The following is a 22,390-nucleotide window of genomic DNA, read 5'->3' as shown; positions in this document are numbered from 1 at the left end:
TTCATTAGTGGAATCCATGCTGATCCTGGTGTTGAGCAAACACCCTCATTTTGAGATTTTGTGCTGACGTCAGATGACGAGCACGTCCTCGCTGAGGTCCCGAGTCATCTTTGGTCTACGGGTCCTTCTGACGTTGGTTTAGTGAAAGGTGCGCTTCCTGTTGTCATAAGACCTAAAACTGAATACCGCCCTTGTGTGAGGCAATATCCTTTAAAATCTGATGCCTTACAGGGGATCGCGCCTGTTATTTCTGATTTATTAAAAGCAGGTGTCATTGTTCCTTGCCCGGATTCTCCTTGCAATACTCCAATTTTCCCTGTGAAGAAGGCACTCCCTTCTGTTGGGTGGAGACTGGTGCAAGACTTGCAAGCTGTAAACAACGCGGTTATTCAGAGGGCACCTTGTGTCCCTGACCCGCATACCTTATTAAATTCATTGACACCTGATGCGAAATTCTTCACAGTGATTGACATTAGCAATGCTTTTTTCTCTGTCCCTATTGCGGAAGAAAGTCAATTTTGGTTTGCGTTTACATATGCTGGCTCCAGGTACACCTTTACGAGGTTGCCACAGGGGTATTGCGAAAGCCCGACAATTTACTCACAGGTGATGGCAGCCAGCATGGCTAAATTTGTCCCGCCGATGGGAAGTCAAATCTTGCTCTATGTTGATGACATTTTGATAGCGTCTCCTGATTTGGCCTCTTGCCAGAAAGACACGCTTGCTGTGCTGCATCACTTGGCAGGTGAAGGCCACAAGGTCAGCAAGAACAAGCTTCAACTGTGGTCCGCTGAAATTAAGTATCTAGGCCACAATCTGAGTTCCCAAGGTCGATCCATAATTGGGAGCAGGAAGGCCTCTATTTTACAAGCTCCTAAGCCGCTAACAAAGAAGCAAATGATGTCTTTTTTGGGTCTCACGGGTTATTGTAGAAGCTGGATACTGGATTATGCCCAAATTGTTGCTCCTCTGTCCAAATTGATGTATGTGGAGGACATTTCGATGTCCACTCACTTAAAATGGACTCCTGAAGCTGAGGATGCTTTTGTTTTGATCAAACAGACTTTGGTCTCCAGCTCCACTCTAGCCTTGCCCAACTATGAAAAGGTATTTGTCCAAACTGTTGACTGCAAAGGTCATTACATGACCTCCGTTTTGCTCCAATCACATGGCTCAAGGTTGCGACCTATTGCTTTTTATTCCTCTAAATTAGACAGTGTTGCATGTGCTCTCCCTCCGTGCGTGAGGGCCGTGGTGGCGGCCTCCATGGCTGTGGAGAGCAGTGCTGGTGTTGTGTTGTTTCATCCTTTGACGCTGAAAGTTCCTCATGCTGTCTCAGCTCTTCTGCTGCAGACTAGTATGACCTTCCTGTCGCCTGCGCGTCATCTTTCTTGCATGGCTACGTTGCTGTCTCAGCCACATCTGACCGTTGAAAGATGCACGGCACTCAATCCTGCCACTCTCATTCCCCTTCCTGGCGACGGCGAATTCCATGATTGTGTCGATGCTGCCCAACAAGTTGCTAAGGCTCGGCCTGATTTGGAAGATACGCCTCTGCCAGATGGTCATGTGGTTTTTGTTGATGGGTCTTCTAAGAAAAATGAATCTGGTGTGACCCTTACTGGGTATGCCATTGTTACTGCCGACATGGTTTTGGAGGCTGCTAGACTGCCATCCAATATGTCTGCACAGGCCGCTGAGCTCATTGCTTTGACTGGGGCCTGCAAATTGTTTGCAAACAAATCCGTCACTATCTGGACTGATAGTCAGTATGCTTTTGCTACAGTACACGTGTTCGCTCAGCAGTGGAGCAACCGTGGCATGATAACTTCTGCAGGGAAGCCCGTCACCCATTCCACATTGCTGGCTCAACTTTTGGACGCGGTCCAGCTGCCTTTAAAGATAGCAGTTTGCAAATGTGCTGCTCACACTGCGTGCTCTGATCCTGTTTCTCTCGGTAATGCTTTTGCTGACAAATCCGCGAAGGCCGCTGCAGAGGGCCTGCTCCATGTCCTCTCGTCTCTCACGGCTCATGATTCGATGACACACATCCCCCCTGATGTGTTGCTTGACATGCAATCTCAGAGCCCCTCCCAGGAACGGCTCTCTTGGGAAAAACGGGGTGCAACTAAAAACGCTGTTGGTCATTTTGTGTGACCTTTGGGCAAGCCTGTCTTGCCTCGTAATTTGTTCAAATGGGCTGCTATTTCGAGTCATGGGGTCACCCATGTCTCGACGGGGGGTATGGTGAAACAAGTTGAAGCTATTTATACAACGTACGGCTTTACAGCTTTTTCAAAACAATTTTGCAGAGCGTGTTTGATCTGTGCTAAACATAACCCACAAGGCAATTTAAGACCTCGGAGAGGGAAATTCCCGACTCCATTGTATCCATTTCAGACATTACATATGGATTATATCCAATTACATAAATGTGAAGGGAAAGAATATTGTTTGGTCATAATAGACGCATTTTCTAAATGGGTAGAAACATTTCCTACCAAACATGCTGATGCACTCACAGTGGCAAAGGCCTTATGCAAAGACATCATTCCAAGATACGGCATTCCGGAAACAATTTACAGCGACAATGGTCCACATTTTGTAAATCAAATAGTGCATAACATTGGGAGAATGTTCCACATAAATCTAAAGAACCATTGTTCCTACAGACCACAGTCAGCTGGCCTTGTTGAACGTTTTAACGCTACTATAAAAAACAGATTAAAAAAATGTATGGAGGAAACCAAACGACCATGGACTCAGTGCTTAGACCTGGTCAAAATGTACATAAATATTACCAGTACAACAGGGCTGACTCCCTATGAAACAATGTTTGGAAGGCCTTACAGGCTTCCTCAGTTCAAGAACACATGGGAGATCCCCGAGGAAGCCACGTTAGCTGATTACATGAGAAAAATGTTGGAACGTCAAAAGAATCTAACCAATAACACTGATGATGAACCCATTTCTCCGCAGGAAGACCCCAAAGTGGTACCGGGAGACTGGGTCTTGATCAAGAGTATCAAGAGGAAGAATTGGCATTCACCCAAGTGGGAAGGTCCCTTTTTGGTACTACTCACGACACCAAATGCTTTGAAAATAGCCGAACGCAACACGTGGATTCACTTATCTCATTGTAAAAAGGTGATCTCTGCAGACCCAACCTAAAGTACGGAAGGTGAGCAAAGTCTGGTAATAGTGCCTGATCCTGGTGCCAAGATCCAGGGTTGACACGAAAGCTAGCAGAAGACAATTTCCAAGACACCAACCCGAAGCTCAGGGTGTTGACTCTGAGGAGATCCAAAAAACATGAGCATTAGAGAGTCATTTGGTGTGTGCTTTAATCAGGCTGTGGCCTGCGCTAAGTCTGCCATGTGTTTTTGGTTGCTTTTGCTGGTTTGTGTTACCATTGTGTTTTTTTCGGGGGTTATTTTATTTGGAGGGACAGAGTACCATGAGCCTCGAACATTATTCTCTCAGGCGACTGCTAACGCTAATTCTAATCAATATGGCTCATGGGGAGAAATTGCTAGACATAAGCGCGACACTAAATCCCCTTTTGATCATGTTGTTTGTGTTCCAGGTGCCGTCCGTGTTCCAACCTGTGTACCATGGCTTTTGTCTTGGGCTTATAATAACTCATTAATGTTTACTGTGGCTCCCAATACATCTTCTTCTATTATTTTACCTTTGAAAAGTTTGAAAGGGTTTCGTAATGGTCGCCCCACTACTGGAGATAAATGGCTCGGGTATTGGTGGTATTTAACTGGCCACCCGGTTAACACCGGCTGGGGCACCCTTGTCACCACACAAATGCGAGGGTATTGGCCCTCTGGTTCCAGTGACGAGGCTGTGTTCTTTGCTAAACGGGTGACTTTGATAAATCGGGGCACAAGCCTCCTTTTGACTCTTACACTCCCTGATGGTCAAATTCGTCCTCCAAATGTCACCTTGTTTAACACTTCTTGTTGGGGTTTTCAACTGTGGGCTTGGTCCTCTGGATTCGATCCTCGCTTTCCTATTGCTATTTGTCTTAATAGATCAATGTCGGTCGCAAACCGTCCCGTTACAAATAAATACACCCTGTCAGCAGGAGCAAAAATCACAAGTACGCTCCTCACTGATGTAGATAGCTATTTTGTGGCCTCCACAGGGATAAGCGGTCATACTAACAACTGGCTTCTTATGGCTGAGCAGGCCGCAAAGATGGCTGGCGCCAGTTGCGTTGCATGCATGGGTCCAAGACCTCTTTTGAAAATCATACCTGCGAATATAGGTCCTAAGTGTGCTGTTACTTTGATGTTAAGCCTGTCCATTTCACCCGCTCATGATTGTTTTAAATGGGATAAGGTTTACCCTGTTGCCTCTATGACAAAATATAAACCCCTTTTTTCGTCCGATGTAGCTAAGGGTAATTTTACATGTCTTAGATTACCTGGTACCGGTGGGAGGCTCGGCGCCCTGCCTCCTCTATGGTGTGGGTCCGTGACAAATGTCACTGCCCCTTTTTTGCCCATTGCTCGTAGTGATGTTTGGTTTTGGTGTAATAGTAACAAACTTTATGATAGGTTGCCTTTCGACAGCTCCGGAATTTGCGCTTTGGTAACCCTATTGCTGCCCGTTCATTTGATACCGATGTCCTCTTATGATCTAACATCTTTTGCTAAGTCCGTGGTTCCCGTATTCTGGCCGAGAACAAAACGAAGCGCCGAATGGCGGGGCGCGGCTAATCCAACATACATTGACGCCATTGGTGTTCCTAGAGGAGTACCGGATGAGTATAAGCTGGTGAATCAGATAGCAGCTGGTTTTGAATCCGCCCTGTGTTGGTGGTGTACTATTAACAAAAATGTTGACAGGATTAACTACGTCCATTACAACGTGCAGAGGCTTGGAAACTGGTCCGAGGCGGGTTTCAGGGCGGTCCACTCCCAACTGGCCGCTACTTCCCTCATGGCTTTCCAGAATCGAATGGCCCTTGACATGCTACTCTCAAAGGAGGGCGGTGTCTGCGCCATGTTCGGTGAGCAATGTTGCACGTTTATTCCGAATAATACTGCAGCCGGCGGAAGCCTGTCCCAGGCCCTTGAGGGCCTGAGGACCTTGAACGGGAAGATGAAGGAGCACAGTGGGGTGAACACAGAGGTTTGGACCGACTGGTTGAACGTGTTCGGAAAGTACCGCACCCTGGTTTCCTCTGCCCTGGTCTCCATAGCCGTTTTCTCTGCCATTTTGACCCTGTGTGGATGTTGTTGTATCCCTTGTCTCCGATCCCTAATTAACAGGCTAATTACAACTGCTATCTCTCCACCAGCTGAGACTTTCCCGTTGCTCCAAAGGGATGACCTTTCGATCGGCGCGGGTTCCTTCTCTAGTGACGACCCGGTCGACGACTCTTTTGTGGTAAACCTGTCCGGTTTGTTTCTTAACCCTAGCTTTGCCGATTATGACTCAGTTTCCTCCCGTGTGTAAGTTAGTTCTTGCGAAGTGTGATCCCTCGGCTGAAAATCTTTTTGAAGTGGCCATATGGGTGATGAGTTGTTCGCCGGGAACTTATGATAACACAGGGGGGAATTGTTAGATAAATTGTATATATATGTTATCATGCGTTCCCTAATGAGTACTTATTAATAAAGTTATTGCGCAGAATGCTTGCTGTTTTTTCTTGCAGACATCACCCAGTTCACAGCAAGTCAAACGATGCTGTCTGGAGCTTCCTGACCTTCTACACATCTGGGAATCCAAGAAAGTTGTTGATGTCTGCACATGTCATTTTGTCTATGCACTCTTTTCTCCTGACTACTTCGTTTCCCATAACATTCACTTTTCGTTTCTCATGGGATCCTGTCCGCGACTTCTAGTATTCACATAGAATCTCGTTTCTTCACTCTCGAGACTAGCCCACGCTTTCCCCCCCACCTATCAGGGGCTAGTCTCACATTGTAGGTAGGGCATTCCTTAATAAAAAGAGAGGGGTGTAACCACGACCTTTAGTGTATTTTGGATTGCTGTAAGTCTGGATGCACTCCTCGCGAGAAAAGATCAACATTCTGTCTCACTGGTTTTTGTCTGCTGATCCTTGTGCTGAATCTGAACCTAATAAGTCATAAATTGCACACACAATTAAAAAAAACACGTGTATGTATATTGTGCATACAGTATAATTGTGGACTTGAACCCCCCATAAAAATCAATTTCACTGGTATTCTGGCCTGACTAAATGACTAAATGTCGCACACATATTTAGTAGAATGCACGTAAGCATGTGTAGTACATATAAACATCAATATTTTTCGACATAAAGACAAACAATGTGTGCGAAATAGGCAGGCACGAAGAACGCTGTGACTCCTCACTACTTGCCCGTGTACTTGAGCAAGAAATAAATACTATCGCTATTTTAATGACGAAATAATTCACAAAATTCCGTGAAAGAAAAGGATCCTTTGGATTTAGTTCATTTGGACATGTATGTCAGTTGCACGTGATTAAATAAGGTCGCTGCTTGTGGCTTTTCCGTCTTCTCAAAATAAATGCCTTTTTTTTTTTTTTTTTTTTTTTTTTTACTTTGTACGATCTGGGGAGGTTGCGTGCGAGCCAGGTTACACACGGCTCATTTCCACGCAGACAGTAAACCAAGTAGATTTCCTCGCCCGCTCTGGCCGCGCGTCTGCAAAGGTGTAAGGACGCAACATCCACATGGAGACTTTAAGACAGCGTTCACGGTTCGAGAGGAATGGGATGGAGGTGAAACTTGGGAAAACCGAATCACCGTTAAAACCCAAAGACAATGCCCCTCTCAGCACAGGTGGGTTAGTTCCCTATATAGTGTGATCTCATTAGAAGGTTGTGATAGCTTTGTCTATTCACTCCAGTGTAAAGTTATTGTTTCTTTTCTCTATACAGATGTGCTGAGGATTGCTGCATTTTGTGTTATTTTCCGCGTCTTGAACTGTTTTCTGGTTCAGAGCAGCTTCGTTCCGGATGAGTACTGGCAGGCTGTGGAAGTCGCCCACCATATGGCCTTCAAATATTCTTTAAACTCAATTCATTTTGACAGCATCTATGCATTTTTTCAGCCGTGTCCTTTTTTTCAACTCGAGTCTATCCCAGTGGACTTTGGTCTCAAACTTAGGCCACACCAAAAATGTGGTTAAATCAGCTAGTCACATTCAGTAAACTTATATTACCATTTTTGTGAACACCTTAACAATGTGACTTATGGCCATCTGACATGGGAATGGAAGGAAGGCATAAGAGGCTTCACCTATCCCTTCTTCTTCGCCATCATCTATAAAGTACTACATTGGATACAATGTGACTCTGTGTATATTATGGCAAGTGTATTATTTTTCATCTGTTCATTGAGTCATGTTTAGTTCAGATATGATTTTTTATTTAAATTAGTTTGTTTTCTCTGCAGATATGGCTGCCCCGCCTACTTCATGCACTATTCACGGCGTTTGCAGATTTCAAATTCCTCTTCCTTGTTGAAGAGCTGGAAAATCAACATGTTGCGAAATGGACGGTACCTAGCCCTACCTGTTTCTTTCTTGAGGAAATATCCGTTCCATCATGTTTTGATTGCGTTTGTGCGTGCAGTTCTTCTGCCACCTGTGCTCGTGGTTCACATGGTACTGTTGCAGCAGAACGCTGAGTAACAGTGTGGAGGCCACCATCACTTGCCTTGCTCTCTGTTACTTCCCCCTGCCTGGATCCAAAACACACAGCAGGTCTACTTCATGTCATCAACATTTCTAGATGTGGCACGAATTTCTGGTTGACACCTCGTTCGTGTTTTTACCCCTTCAGCAAAAAATATTTGAGCCTCGTTGCACTGGCGGCTATTGTTCGTCCGACGGCCTTGATTCTCTGGCTTCCGCTGTTGATTTATCATTTCTGGCAAGAAGACAACAAACTGAGACTGGTGGTGCATGACTACATTCCCATTGGGTAATTGTGTTTCTAATTTGACCATCATATTTCTTTTTTTTCGCGCCTGTTTAGGGCTAACAATGCTTTTGTCTCCTTTGTAGCGCTTTGGCCATTGTGATTCCAACCATAATTGACTCCATTTTCTATGAAAAGGTGAAATATATACACTCGCTGAACACAACTACACAATTGTTGATGATGTCGTCACATCTCCTGTAAAAAGACTAAAGATCTGTAATCCAAAGATTCCTGCAAATCCCGAAATGTTGAGTTTTCCAGAGATGTGGACTCCATAGAAATGTATTCTATGAAGAGGGTGCGTTTTAAAGGACATATTTTGCATTTATTAATCAATATTCGCAGTGAAATACAGTTAGTTGTCAACCGAAAATGACATTCCATGTGCTAATGGCTTAGGTATCGACTAATCGTGGCTCACTTGATGTTCGCAAGCTGAGCCGTGATTGGTTGCAAGCTTTTTTTTTTTTTTTTTTTTTACCAGTCACCCTTAATTGCTTTCACAGTTATAATAATGGCCCTTTGAAAGAAACCATAACTTCGATAAACGAGTTTGACTCCACTGGTGTAATTATATCCTGAAAGTATGGCTTTTAGTTTTGGTATATCACCCCAGGAATTTAAGGGTCTCCATATTTGTCCACCCGAATGAAACATTTCTGAAGGTGCCACTGTCCAGTGTTCCACTGCGCCAGTGTCTAGTGGGTGCGAATTAAAGGATGCTTTTGGTTCATCAGTTGTTTTCTTTTGTGTAGTGGGTCTTCGTACATTTCAACTTCCTGAAGGTAAACGTTTTGGACGGATTGGCCAGTTATTTCGGCACCCACCCATGGCACTGGTACCTCACTCAGGGCTTCCCGGTCATAATTGGCCCCCATCTGCCATTCTTTTTATGTGGATGCTTCCTGGCTTTTAGAAGGTACAAAATCCTGCTGGTGGCCATTGCCTGGACCATCGGGGCATACAGGTAAAGCATCATAATTGTCTCTCTTTCTTTACTACTTGTAGGAATCCTTGTCAGCTTGCACCATACTCAATTTGTTTTCAGCCTGCTTCCTCACAAGGAGTTTAGATTCATCTACCCAGTGCTTCCCTTTTGTATGATCTTCTGTGGTAAGTTCCTGTTACAACTATTTACTCACACAATCTAGTGTGTAAATTCTCTTTGAGCTTGACTGTTTACTGCAGTATTTTCTGTTTTGTTATGGATAGTACATGAGTAGTCACTTAATACGGTTTCAAACGCCAATGATGGACATTATAATGTATTGTGAATTCTCTCTTGACAACATAAGCGCTTGATGGGTTTGGAATAAAGGATGGCTGAACCATTTCATGTTTAAGCATTTGCGTGTGTTACCAGGGGCAACGATGGCTCGTATGAAAGCTTGGCGACGAGCAGCCACTGCTGGTTTGTTGGCCTCCAATCTGGCCCTAGCTCTCTACACAGGCCTGATTCACCAGCGTGGAGCTCTGGACGTCATGAGCCACATCCATGCACTTTGTCACAATGTCTCACAGCCGGACGTCCTCTTTGCAATGTCCTGCCACTCAACCCCTTACTACAGGTGCCAAATGCTCCATGGGATCCGGAAAGTGTTTCTCTATGAACTGTGCAACTCAATTGCAAAAAGAAAAATTATAATGAGGTTGCACAAGTTTGCACACCCAATTATAATGGGGGATGTGGCAATGTTCTGAGGTAACTAATCATATTCAATTATGGGGGGGTAATTAAATTTTTGAGTAAGGTAATAATGTGACAAAATGTGAGCAAAAGCACTGTATACTGTCTGGATGCACTGTATGGAGATTTTCAGTTATTTTTCCTGCCCTTGCAGCCACGTCCACTGCCCACTAAAGATGAGGTTCCTCGAGGGCCTGCGTGATCTCAGCCAGCTGGACCATGAGACCGAATCAGAAAGATTCATCAATGACCCACTTCTCTGGCTCCGAACTACGTATCCACTTGCGCATTCACTTCCTACTCACTTGGTTCTCTTTGACGTAATGGAAAAGGTAAAGGAAAAGTACAGTCAAATCTGTTTAAAATCCTTGTTTAAATGCTGGTGTGCTTTTATGTTGTAGAAGATCACAGCATTTCTGCGTGAAAACAACTACAGGAAAACGACAGACATATTTCACACTCATTTTCCCGACGGAGGAGTTGGAAGAAGAATCTTTATTTATGAGAGGCACCGATGACTGCAGGAACTCATCTGATTTTACCTACTGTATGTTCAAAATGTTTTGACAAGAATATCTAATCTTGTTAGACCAATTATACTCCATTTACCACTATTTGTGTGTAAATTGTTTTGAGTGTTAATTTCTTTTCTATGGTGGACAGTCTGGGATTATTTGTTGGACCAAATATCAGTTCCGATATGCATATTATAAAATAAATTATACTAATACAAACGTTAAGCAAAGGTAATGTTTTCCCACCATAGCGTCAAAACATTTAACATTATAGCCCACACTATCACATTAAAGATCCTCATTATAATTTAACATTACCAGGTATGTTAGGGTGGCAAAATTAGCATTTTCCTCTTAAAGTGTCAAAAATCATTGTTATTAATTTAATGCCCGCTTTTAAAAGTCAAAAGTAATTTAAACATGTTGAACTCATATTCTATACCGACAGTAATGTCTGCAGTTTTCCGAGCGAGTTGTGAAACTGTATTATACTGCCCCCCGATGGCCAAAGCACACACTGCTCTAACTTATTTGTGGTAATTGGATCGTTTGCCTCTGAGCTCTCACAGTTTACTAATATCATATATATATATATATATATATATATATATATATATATATATATGTATATATATACATATATATGTATACATATATATGTATACATATATACGTACATACATACATATATATATATATACACATATACTACATACGTACATATATTATATATACACACATATATATATGTATATATGTGTATACGTATATATACACACACACATATATTTTTTTTTTCCCCTCCCCAAGAACATTAGAGTTTTGTACTAAAATGAGCGACTGTGTAAAATGTCCCTGTGGTCCTGAACACGATCCATTAATATTCTGTTTCCTTGCACATGAAGTAAACTGAGTGAATTCATCGTTTTTTTTTTAAGTCTTGTTTTATTTTAACTTACTTATTAACAATGAAACATGCACACACCATCTGTAAAACACACTTCAAGAACACACAGAAAACATGCATACACCATCGGTAAAAAAACAAGCACACACCAATGGTAAAATACACTTCAACACAATAATTTCTTGCAACAGGCAAATTGAAGCCGCGCTAACTAAAACACCTTGAGAATGGCCCAGCCGAGGCGAGCAACACCATTTTAGACACTGAACAAGGCCAGGCAGGAGGCAGTCATAATTTTCTGTTCTGCTGAGGGAGATGGGGGGATCAGTTGTGGAAATAGCACAAAAAAGTATTAAGTGTTTATCAAAGGCTGAACTGGACACCTCCATAATATCAGTATCCCAATCCTTAAACACAGTTCAGTTGCCTTAATGACTCGGGACCTATTTTGGACTTCCTGTTGAATAATAAAGACATGATGAAATCAATGAAGCGATTCTCAGATGTCTTAACAGCGTTGTAGAAAGAATGCTTACCTAGTAGGGATTCCAAGCCGTTCACCTGACTGGGATCCTCGAAACATGTCGTGCTCCAAGACACCACATTCGGCAGCCTCGCAGTCGGGCAGACGGAGGCGGCGTCTCAGCTTCTCATTTCTGTGCCACTTCGACCCTGGAGAGAAAGGGCTCCACCGGTCGGAGCAGGACACGTTGTCCCAGTCCAACTCCCGGTGACGCTTCCTCAGCTTGAAGCAGTGCGGTGACAAAGCCAGTGCCCCCAGCGTTTGGGAGGAATGAGGCCGGCGGGCCTCAGCACTTGGACAGAGTTTGCTCTGACACACAAACTTGTGGAAGTGCTTATCGAAATCCTCGTCCAGTTCCTTTTTGGAGTATGGGAAGAAGCCTGATGTCAAGGAATCAACGGAGAGGTGCCGACAGAAACTCTTGCGGGCCTGTGGGGGGGACCCCAGGCAGGACTTTGGCTGGGGCGTCAGTGGCCTTTGGCGTGTGCAAGCCGGGGACCTGGAGTAGCGTTGCACTTGAGCAGGGTTGGGGCTTCGGGAGAAGGCCTGCTGAGATATTGTGTGGTCTTCCCAGTTCACCATGCCCACTTTTCCAAGACTGGGCCTATTCGGAAAACCACAAATATCAGTTTGCGCTTTAAATTTGCTGTTTTCAGGGGCGAAAAGACTCTTGGAGCTATGAGACAAATCAGAGAAAGACCCAGATGATTGCAAAGAACTTGCAAAGAACTGCTCGTCGGCAGCAGAGACAGCGAGCCTTTTGGGACGACCACAACACCGTGACGGACTGAGGACCCGCGGGGATTGCTGCTGCTGTTCTCGTGCAGCTGCACGGGCAAATCTTTTGGATCTCAGAGACCGGTCTGAGGAAGGAGTAGAAGGCCGCAAAGGACTTAGAACCCACGAAGATGGCTGCTCTCTGGCACCACTACTCCAAAGCCTTTGGGACCTCAGGAACTGATCCAAGGTGGGGCCAGAAGAGCGAGGAGGACTGAGAACCCACGACGATGGCTGACCGGGAGACTTCAAAGGACTGAAGACGCGCAAAGATGGCTGCTCACCGGCAGGAGCGCTACAAAGCTTTTTGACCCTCGGGGACTGGTTTGCAGTGGAATCAGAAGACTGTGAAGGACTAGGCATGCCCAAAGCTCGCTGATCTCTGTCAACTGAGGAAAATAGCCTTCTGGAGCTTCGGGGACAGTCCAAAGACACTCCTGAAGAGGTACCAGAAGGGCTGGGGAAGCACGAGAATAGCTGCTCTCCCATAAGCTTTCTGGATCTTCGCGACCTGCTTAAGGAAGCCTCGGAGGAAAAATTAGAAGATTGTGAAAGACTGAGAATGCACGTAGATGGCTGATCTCTGGTAGCAGAGACAAACAACCTTCTGGGGTTGGAGGGCTGGTCCAACAAGGTCCTAGAGGAGGCACTAGAAGGACTGAGGGCAAAGGGTGGCTCTTTTGTCACGATGAAGGTCTCATCTACTTTGATCCTTTTGGATTCAGGAGATTGTGGGATGAAAGACAGGTCCATGCCCAGAAGAGTTTTGTCCCTCAAAGAGGAGCACTGTAGCATGGAACAAGTGGTTGCAGGATTCTTTGTGGTTTTCTTGCTCGTGGATCGTCTGTGGCTTGTGCCCAGGGTTTTAATGCGGTTGGTTCTGCCGGACTGCTGACGCCACTTGCGGTACTTCATGAGTACACGGTTCCCAATCTCGGAAATGCGCCACCGGTGCCGTGCTCGACCGATTCGACAGATCATGCTGGGGAAGAGCTCTGACAAATTGCTGCCTTGACTTCTCAGGCTCAACTCCAACTCCTTGTCTTGGTCCTCAGGGAGGAAATCAAATTCAGGGATGCTCCTCTGACTTCTGTTCAGAGAGCTCTCCCAGGAATGCAGGTCGGACACACCTGTATGGGGTTAAAAAAAATAAAAATAAAGAGTGACTTCATAACAATTTTTATTAAATACCCTTGTGATCAAGATTGACATCACTTCTCATCCTTTCCAAAGTCTCCCTGAAAGGAGCCTGTTTCGAAAGGCCGGTGCCGTCTCTATCAATTGGCAAAATCGCGGTAAAGAAGGGTAGGGTTGGCTCAATGTGAGAACAGCTTCTGTTGCCAAGATGAATCGAAAATGTTTTGCCGTATTTACAACGAAGCTATTGGATTTGCATGATTGCCATAGGAAAATATTGTGTGCCCGGCACAAACCACGGTTGTCAAATTCATTTTGGGGTGCCGGATTTGGCCCCCATTAAGCCTCCATCCCATCAAGTCATCAAGTTAGAAACTGCTGCTCTTACCATCATCATTGTCACCATCCACTAACATCTGGCAAGAATCGCCTCCGCCATCTTGCTGCGATTGGTCCAGCTTTTGAACAAAAAATATGCAGACAAAACATTTCTTCATTAGATAAAATTGTCCATATGCTGACAAAAGCCACTTTTCCACTGCAGAAAAAAAACTAAACAGGACAGCGATAACATGTAATTCATTAATTCAATGCTTTGAAAAGAACGACACATATTAACCAAATTCATTCATAGAGCTGCTTAGAGGTGCATCTTATGCTAATAAAACAATAGCGCGAAAAGCCCAACATCTGAAATTCAAAATGAGATGTGTATTTTTAAGACCAATGGGTGAGCAGGAAAAAAAGGCGATTTGCCCACCTCCTTCGCCTTTATCATCTTTTTAGACAGCTTCATGTAGTCCAGCAGGCCTTTAAAAATATACAAAACACAATCAAAAACATAATAATCAAGAGGTTGACATCAAAATAAATAACAAGCAACGACTTACTTTCTGTACTGGTGTTATTGAGGTCCACTTCTATCGCCGCGTCGGGATCGGGCAGGTTGGAATACTGTTTTTGGGGAGAATGAAAATGTTGCCTTAAGGATATGAAAGTTGATGTGCAATGTAGAAAACCGCGTTTTCTATCTTGCACATCAATTTTTGTTGTTGCGTTGTCAAAATGCCAACTTTGTAGCTCCAGCTAACCATCGACCATTTAGAACACGTACCTTTTGTATAATTCGACGCAGCGACTGTTGGTATATCTGGCCGTTGGCGGCGAATTGCCATTTGATGTTTTCGGCCATTAGAACGAATTAAATGTGACCACCGAAGTAGAAACAAAACATGCAAAAGCGCAGTGATATTCAAAACATGTGAAAGCGCTGCGATATTCAAAACTTGGTCGTTGTCTGTGAGCGGACGGTGATTGGACGAAGGGATCTTCTTCTTTCTCTTGTTTCACGGCGGGGGCACCAGATTCAACATACATTACCGCTACCTACTGTGTTGGAGTATAAACCAGCGTACTTACCGCCCCATCATTAGTTTTACAACTTTAGCTAAATTCTTTCCACCACACCTGTCTCAATAAGATATCTAATCTTAAAAAGCATCTTTTTTTCCCCATCGTGACTGCAACTTTTAATGTCATCTCTGCCTCCAATGTCTCCATCTATTTTCTTTACTATTAAGATTCAAGATTCTTGAATCTTGAATCTTCTTAATAGTTGACCCTGGTCTTCATGCTTGTAACAGTGAAACAAAACACGCTCCACTGACTCCTCAACGTTACACTGTCCACACAGCCCTGTTGGATGTTTTTGTTGTTGTTGTTGTTGTGATGATGGTGATGATGATGATGGTGATGATGATGATGATAGACCTTTATTCATCCCACAGCGGGGAAATTTACTTGTCCCAGTGCTGATTTGTTATTTTTGTTTTGTCTTCTGCTTTAGAGTGTTTGTGCTGAGTAGGGACTTGAGGGTTATCGCTGAGCTTTATTACAGTCATCACTTAAGTTGTATCTATTATACATAATGGATGGATCTATCAAATTTCTTGAACAAAACACCATCAAAACTCCACTCAGATCCACCATTATAGTCAATCTAATTATTAAATACTGGCCTAGTGTGATCATTTTGTAGTTCAGGTTCCCTCCCATTTCCATTACATTGTGAAAGCTATTTAGTGAAGGCTGGTCCGATGACAGATTAATGACCTAGAGGCATAGTTAACACACTGAAATGCATTTTATTGCTGGCAAGAACATAAGTCATGCTTACAAACAATATGTTAAATAGCGAAACTTGTAATGGAACTAATGGAAATTGTCAACATAAGTGTTTCAGTAACACTCAAAGTCCTAAATTATTTATTGTTGCTAGTGTTTGGTGTTTGGTACCTCGGTTTTCAATGGGGACTCACCACTTCTCAATACAACCACTGTCGCATCATTATTTTTTAATTTAGAAAACTATAGGTACTGTACAAAAATGCAAAATAAGAGCCCCCAATCTGACACCTACATCATTTGGAGCAGATCAGCGTCAATAATTGTGACATAATATTACAACTAACATTTAAAAATTATGACAAAAAATAAACATTCACAAGGGATTCTGATTAAGGGGAAATCCATGATGATCCATTTTCCACTAGCAAGCTCAGTTTACGCATTTTTATGATAAGAAAATGAAGAGTTTTCTATAATCTATCTTTCACAATTAATTTCCAAGAGTGTTCTCTGATAACAAGATATATATATATATATATATATATATATATATATATATATATATATATATATATATATATATATATATATATATATATATATATATATATATATATATATATATATATATATCAGAGAACTGTTAATGTTTTGCAACATATATATGCAAAACATTAACAGTTTTCATCCATCCGTCCATCTACTTCCGCTTATCCAGGGTCGGGTCGCGGGGACAGCAGCTTTAGGAGGGACTCCCAGACTTCCCTCTCCCCAGCCACTTCATCCAGCTCATCCCGGGGGATCCCAAGGCGTTCCCAGGCCAGCTGAGAGACATAGTCGGTGCGGAATTGATGATTTTGCCAGCCCCTAGATTCCTCCTAGCTCGCCTAACAGTAGGGCCGGCCCTGGTTGTTGTATATTTTCTGCTATTATGAAGCATACAGTTGATTTGTAGAGGTTGAATAGTAGGAGTTTTGTGGTTTGGGGCCTCTCTTTACACACCACTGGGTGGCACTGGTGCTTTGAGAATGAGCAAACAAAGAATGGTAAAGGGAAATGCAAGCAATCGTACTGAAGACTAAAATAGGGGGATGATAAGAGTAAACAACATAGGTTAAAGATGACAGCTCAAAGGCAGATGAAACAGGAAAACAAGGTCCTTTGTCAAACGTTGTATACACAGATGCCCCTGTGAATTAGAAAAGACAAAACTGACCACATGGAAAGGAAGGCCAATGGTAAGTACAATAGACAAGACTAGAAGATTAAAGGGGCACACAAAGCATTGCGTCACACAAAGCATTGCGTCAACGTTCCATGCTCTGCATGAATAGGTGCACACAAATGTCAAAGATTATGTTGGACAGGAATCTTTGACAAAACACGCACGCACGCGCACACGCGCACACATACACGTGTGTACACACACACACGCACGCACGCACACACACACACGCACACACACGCACGCACGCACGCACGCACGCACGCACGCACGCACGCACGCACGCACGCACACACACTACCCTAAATTCCACTTAAAGAACTGCTGTGACAGTGTAATCCCATCTGCTGAAAGCCTCATCAACTGGCAGCCAAATGAATAAATGAAGGCACTCCTGCTTCATTCACTGCTCTTCTGGGACAATGTCAAGGGGAAAAGCTTTGCTTAATAAAATATATAGGGTCTCGCTTAGTATTTATTTCTCTATTTTTAATGTGACCTACTTTCCTTTTGAATGCAATGATGTCAATAAAAATCATGTAACCTCAATCGTGTCTTTTTGAGATCATAGCTCCTCATCAACATCTATTCATTTCAGAGGTCGGCAAAAATGGCCAATGTATACAGTACAAAAAAAGGTAAACTGATTGTTATTGATCAACTATAATCCTCCACCACTCAATCAAAAGTGAATAAGATGTCATTCGTGTGTTTTTTTTTTTTTTTTATTGTGCCAAAGAAACAGGTGAAAATCACCAAGAATTTATGTGTCTCGGAGTCAACTAGGCCATTTCGGAGACCTCTTGGCAGGTGGCTAGAAGGTGTTATATAGTTTAGATACTTTAACGCCCACGTTGCCAACATTGCACTCGTTGTCAGTCCCATAGATGTATTGAATTCTTAGACTTAGACTCAATTTTAATCATCCCTTGGGATTGCTCCCTCAGGAAATGGTGTTCCCAGTAGCTCACACAGAAATAGTACAAAAGAGAACATTGCACGAGTAACAAACAAAGACGAGAGAAAAATAAAGTGAATAGCAATAGCAATAAATAGTGTTAAGTGAGAACTAAATAACAATAACAATAATACATATGTAATAAATAAAATAATTGAAGGTCAATTGTTATTTTAGTAAATAATAATTGTCAATAAATAAATAGAATATTGAAGGTATGCCATCATCCCCCTTTGTTCCCGTTCCTAACAGCTCCTACCCGTAATTGAGGAGTTATACAGTTTGATGGCATGAGGAACAAAGGAGTTCAGCAGTCTGTTGGCCCAACATTAGGGGAGGGACGTTGGGCATATTGATTGTGAATGTGCTGTTACTTACATCATCTATTGCTGAGACTGCTGATATGAGACCTGTGCCTGTTGCTATGACAACCAGTAAACCCCACAGTGGCCAGAGGTAAAGGAGGCCATCAAGAAGAGCGAGTTCTACCAAGCAGGGATTGTTAGTGAGATTTCTGCAGCAGATGGAATGCACCATAAATTCAAGGAACACCTTGCACAAGCTAAAGTCGATGAACCTGGATTTATATTTCCATGTATACTTTGAATGTCTTTAAGTAATTGTTGCCTTGATTGATTTCATATTATTTATTTAACCAAATTCCAGCTTGTAAGTGGGGATCAATTGATTGAGATATTATCGTAAAAGCAACTATTTATCAGTGAATGTTTTAATTATGAGTTAGTAGAAGTAAAAATCTCAAATAAAATGGGCCCAGCATTTGTGAACATTGGAGGATTTTAGAGATTACATACTGTACTGTTACAAATATACTATCAGGACATATTAAAATAATATATGCAAGGAAAAAAACTATACACACTAACTCACTTTTGTTTCTGAGGAAAGACATTTAAAGCATCTTTGGTGGGGCCCTACGTGGTTGCTGCACTCTACCACATGTGATGGATGACAGGATGGGGGGGCGGTGTACTGTTGTCAGGCTTCAGGCTGTTGCAAGTGCAGCAAGATGATAGCTGTGCCACTACTTGTCAGATTGAAGCCTTGTCCTCGTGATGGGGATGCCATCTGTAAACTTGGTGGGGAACGTCAAGCGAGAGTGGAGTCTGAAGAAGAAAGTGGAATGAGCTGTTGTGTTTCTCAAGGTATTTTGTCATGTACAAGTATACAAATTCAAGCAAAGCTGAGAGAACTTGATGGCTGCAATCCCATGCTAAATGTTTTACACCATGCTTGTAAACAGCATCTTTGTCAGAGTTGAGTTTTTTTTTCCATTGCCATTTTAAATACTGTGAATTCTGGGAGTCACTTGTGAAAGGGATGCTCTCTGAGCTCCAAATTGCATTTGACTAACCTCAAAGCAATTGTGACATTTGGCCTTCTGCTGTCATCCTTGAATCTTCTGCACTGTCCTTATAAAATTGTGGTAAATGTGTACTGTTATTCAACAAAATGGTATTGTTTTGGCCCATGTATATTTATATATATTTATATTCAATTGTGTAGCTAATTGATTGGATTTCAGTTTAACATTTAAAGATCCTTGCTTAAAAGTGACTGCAAGACTGATACAACAGTCTTATTATATACGTAAGGATAAAAATTAGCTATTGCGCTAACAGTTGGTATGTTGTTATTTTAAAGCAGTGGTTCTTAACTTGGGTTCGATCGAACCCCAGGGGTTCGGTGAGTCGGCTTCCGGGGTTCGGCAGAGCTGGTATGTCATTGCCCTGCCCACTGTCCGCGGATGGCCGAACACACCGGTAGAACCCCCACTGTGTGAGGCCTGTGATGATCCTTAGAAAGAGGGAGTTTAAGGGATGAAATAACTTGAGGAAATGATGATAGATATGGCAATTAAGACAAAGAGTAGTGAACAATTATGATGAGCCAAGCCATGAAAATACAGAGAAGAAATCTGTCTTACATTTTGCCATTCAAACAAAATTCATCACACACGCTGCAAGATCATGTTGATCAAGATATTAATCAATGTAACATTTACTTTGGCATAATCAAGACTGATGGGGCAATTATAGCACATTATATAGTATAATAGCAACCCACACTGCACCCACATGCGGGTTACTTCCAATGTGCAGACTTTAGAAATCTGCCAGCTGAAAATGCATGTCAATACCAAGTAAATACAGCCAGGCTTTTTATTCCCAGAATTGCCATGCACTATTCTTTTCAGGGTTACAGGGGAGCAGAACGTTATCCCAGGTGACTTTGGAAGAGTCAGTCACAGGGCACGATCATTCACACTCACTTCCACAGATATGGTCAATTCAGAGCCTTCAATTAATCTAGAATTCATGGGTCTTGGTATATGGGAGGACTGATATTTTTTTTTAACCCGTACGACACTGCCTCTGCTGAACGTTTTGACAAGACAGATGGCAGCGTTTGGAACCTGGATGAAACTTCCAAGCATCTCTCTCTGATGACCCTTAAATAACTGCCTATAGTCACCATTTGAAGCATAAATTTACCACAAAAGTAGTTCCTGGGTTTTGTTTGGTTCCCCTATTTCTCTATACTTCAGTGGTTCTGAAACATAATTTTACGCTAGACAAGACAATTCAACAAGTCTGTGAACGAATGAGGTACACAGACTTAGTATTGTTTAGCAGGTTCAACAGTACACATTCTGTGGTCCGGCTCTACTTGTCAGCTATGCTGTTGACAGGGTAATTTCACAGTTTATTTACTACATCTTAGCTTTTGTTCCGTTACAGAAACTGATTCCATCTGCCTCACTTGCTCCTACTCCAAAAGACATGTCAGTGTTGATGTTTGAATGAATAACAAAGAAGACAAAAACATCAACAAACAACAAGCCCCGTGTTTGCTGTAGATCAAATTAGATGTTATCACCAACCGGAGAGCTCAGCAATTTTCACAATGCGACAAAGGAGATGGGGGTGCACATTTGACTTGTAATGAGTATTTTTCTATCCTTGGATCAAAACAACCACTGGAGTTTTCTTTATATAATTCAGCACTTGATATGTATGATTCAACACTCAGTCTTCAGAAAATTGAAGGAGGAAATGTTTATTGTGTCCTCTGTTTTATCACAAACACAACTAGTAAACTTACATCATTTAAAAACAAAACAAACAAAACCCAAAAAGTACTGTACATACAAGATTAAAGTGACTGCATTATAAAGCACTTTTCAATGTATTTATTTACAACCCCAATTCCAATGAAGTTAATTTATAGTGATAACTTTCGATAAAAATAGAATACAATTTCCAAATATTCTACATTCAATTGATTGGTCGACTGGCATCCCAGGGCAGAGGTTGTGGGTTTGATTCCAACTCCAGACTGTGGAATTTGCATGTTCTTCCCATGCCTGCATTGGGTCCAAAGACATGCATGGTAAGCTGATTGACTACTCTCAATTGCCCATAGGTGTAAGTGCGAATGGCTGGCAACCAGTTCAGGTTGCCTGGTGTCTGAATTCAGCTGGGATAAGCACGCTCGCAGCCCTCGTGAGGAGAAGAGGTTCAGAAAATGGATGGATGGCTAGTTACTTTACCTTTCCAACTCCCTGTCATCAGATGTCTCAAGTGGAAACACTTGCGCTTGCTCCAGTGCGTGCTTGAGGGGGCACAGACTGCAGTACCTCTGTAAGATGGAGCAAATTGAGGGTGCTGATGAAGAGCAAATAAAGGTGCTATCAGTCGCCGTGGTTATTTTTTTTGGGATTCGGCCCCGAGTGTGCACCCTCGTTCGCACTACTGAAGTTGCAATGGTGAGGTGCCCTGTTGGTCGATTGAATTGGGTGGAAATGAAGGTATGAGTGTAGAAATGTGGTCAGACTCACTGTGTGCACCGGGATGGTGAGAGCAGTGTGTAATTGCTCACGCCTGCAGCTACTATTTGGGATCTTAGTAAATCAGGACATAAATGTTCAATGTACAAAATGTCAGTGATCACAGTAGGCAATCAGCAATAGGGAGCCATAATATAAACCTCTACACATTTGAATGAAAACGACTTTGCCTGTGACTTTTTTTCACTGCTGTGGTCAAGTGGGTCTCAGCAAATGTTATTGCAAGAGCCAAACCCATTCTGCTGTCACGAGACTTCTATATAATATGTGGCATTGCAGCTCATCCTCCTGGCCCCTGTTTATGAAGTAGTGGAAAATGACACTATTCCTTCAGGAGGTTTGAGAAATGGTGCAGAGAATGCACTTTCCTTTGGGATGGGCAAGATTCGAATGTGTATCAGACAGCTGCCAACTTTGTGTTTCACAGCTTTCAATCCCCATATCCTCTGTGCTATTATTTCACCATCACTGTCCAACCAACTGTCTTTGTTAAGGTAGGTAGGTGTGTTTATTTGCATAAATCCAAATGTGTCTCGGGGGTTGAAATGTGCTTGTCAACCATTACAGCAGCATCTGGCTTCACAACACTGTCTCCCACTGAGAGTGTGTCACTGTGTGTGCTTTCTACAATGTATGAAGTAAAAGGATGAATGACACAGACTGACACAATGATGAAACAAATTCTGCACATGAATGAATTTCTGACC

At 42.7% G+C, this 22,390-nt stretch overlaps 2 protein-coding genes across 4 annotated transcripts; one reads left to right on the top strand and one right to left on the bottom strand.

Annotated features, from left to right (window-relative positions):
- The first annotated feature begins 6,559 nt into the window (after positions 1-6,559).
- On the top strand, positions 6,560-10,257 carry LOC125982063 (GPI mannosyltransferase 3). Of its 3 annotated transcripts, none has more exons than XM_049742273.2 (12): positions 6,565-6,811; positions 6,886-7,033; positions 7,223-7,340; positions 7,427-7,531; positions 7,606-7,736; positions 7,816-7,956; positions 8,040-8,091; positions 8,712-8,923; positions 9,005-9,069; positions 9,320-9,524; positions 9,798-9,975; positions 10,045-10,257. In XM_049742273.2, exons 1-12 carry the CDS (start codon positions 6,703-6,705, stop codon positions 10,159-10,161), a joined length of 1,581 nt encoding a protein of 526 aa, XP_049598230.1. In that variant the 5' UTR covers positions 6,565-6,702; the 3' UTR covers positions 10,162-10,257. The 3 variants fall into 3 exon arrangements, with proteins under 3 accessions (XP_049598240.1, XP_049598230.1, XP_049598238.1); XM_049742281.2 differs by having other exon boundaries at positions 6,567-6,811; positions 6,910-7,033; XM_049742283.1 differs by lacking the exon at positions 10,045-10,257 and having other exon boundaries at positions 6,560-6,811; positions 9,320-9,658; positions 9,798-9,944.
- A 1,080-nt stretch (positions 10,258-11,337) lies between these two features.
- On the bottom strand, positions 11,338-14,833 carry si:dkeyp-117h8.4 (uncharacterized protein LOC572032 homolog). Its single transcript, XM_049749837.2, has 6 exons — positions 14,617-14,833; positions 14,393-14,456; positions 14,263-14,312; positions 13,891-13,960; positions 11,602-13,495; positions 11,338-11,522 (listed from the first exon to the last, which is right to left on the bottom strand). Exons 1-6 carry the CDS (start codon positions 14,692-14,694, stop codon positions 11,474-11,476), a joined length of 2,205 nt encoding a protein of 734 aa, XP_049605794.1. The 5' UTR covers positions 14,695-14,833; the 3' UTR covers positions 11,338-11,473.
- Between the last annotated feature and the right edge of the window lie 7,557 nt (positions 14,834-22,390).

This window comes from Syngnathus scovelli, chromosome 1 (assembly GCF_024217435.2).
Source record: "Syngnathus scovelli strain Florida chromosome 1, RoL_Ssco_1.2, whole genome shotgun sequence".
In the NCBI taxonomy this organism is placed as follows: Eukaryota; Metazoa; Chordata; class Actinopteri; order Syngnathiformes; family Syngnathidae; genus Syngnathus; species Syngnathus scovelli.
Note: the sequence above shows the minus strand (reverse complement) of the source record. Positions and strands in the feature narration are given on the sequence as shown.

Excerpts from the sequence above, each read along its gene's own strand:
- LOC125982063 (XM_049742273.2), top strand. The coding sequence starts at position 6,703 with ATGGAGACTTTAAGACAGCGTTCACGGTTCGAGAGGAATGGGATGGAG. Across the intron at positions 7,341-7,426 it reads GTGACTCTGTGTATATTATG|ATATGGCTGCCCCGCCTACT; the intron begins GCAAGTGTATTA and ends TTTTCTCTGCAG. Across the intron at positions 7,532-7,605 it reads AACATGTTGCGAAATGGACG|TTCTTCTGCCACCTGTGCTC; the intron begins GTACCTAGCCCT and ends TTGTGCGTGCAG.
- si:dkeyp-117h8.4 (XM_049749837.2), bottom strand. The coding sequence starts at position 14,694 with ATGGCCGAAAACATCAAATGGCAATTCGCCGCCAACGGCCAGATATAC. Across the intron at positions 13,961-14,262 it reads AGATGATAAAGGCGAAGGAG|CTGGACCAATCGCAGCAAGA; the intron begins GTGGGCAAATCG and ends TTTGTTCAAAAG. Across the intron at positions 13,496-13,890 it reads GGATGGTGACAATGATGATG|GTGTGTCCGACCTGCATTCC; the intron begins GTAAGAGCAGCA and ends AACCCCATACAG.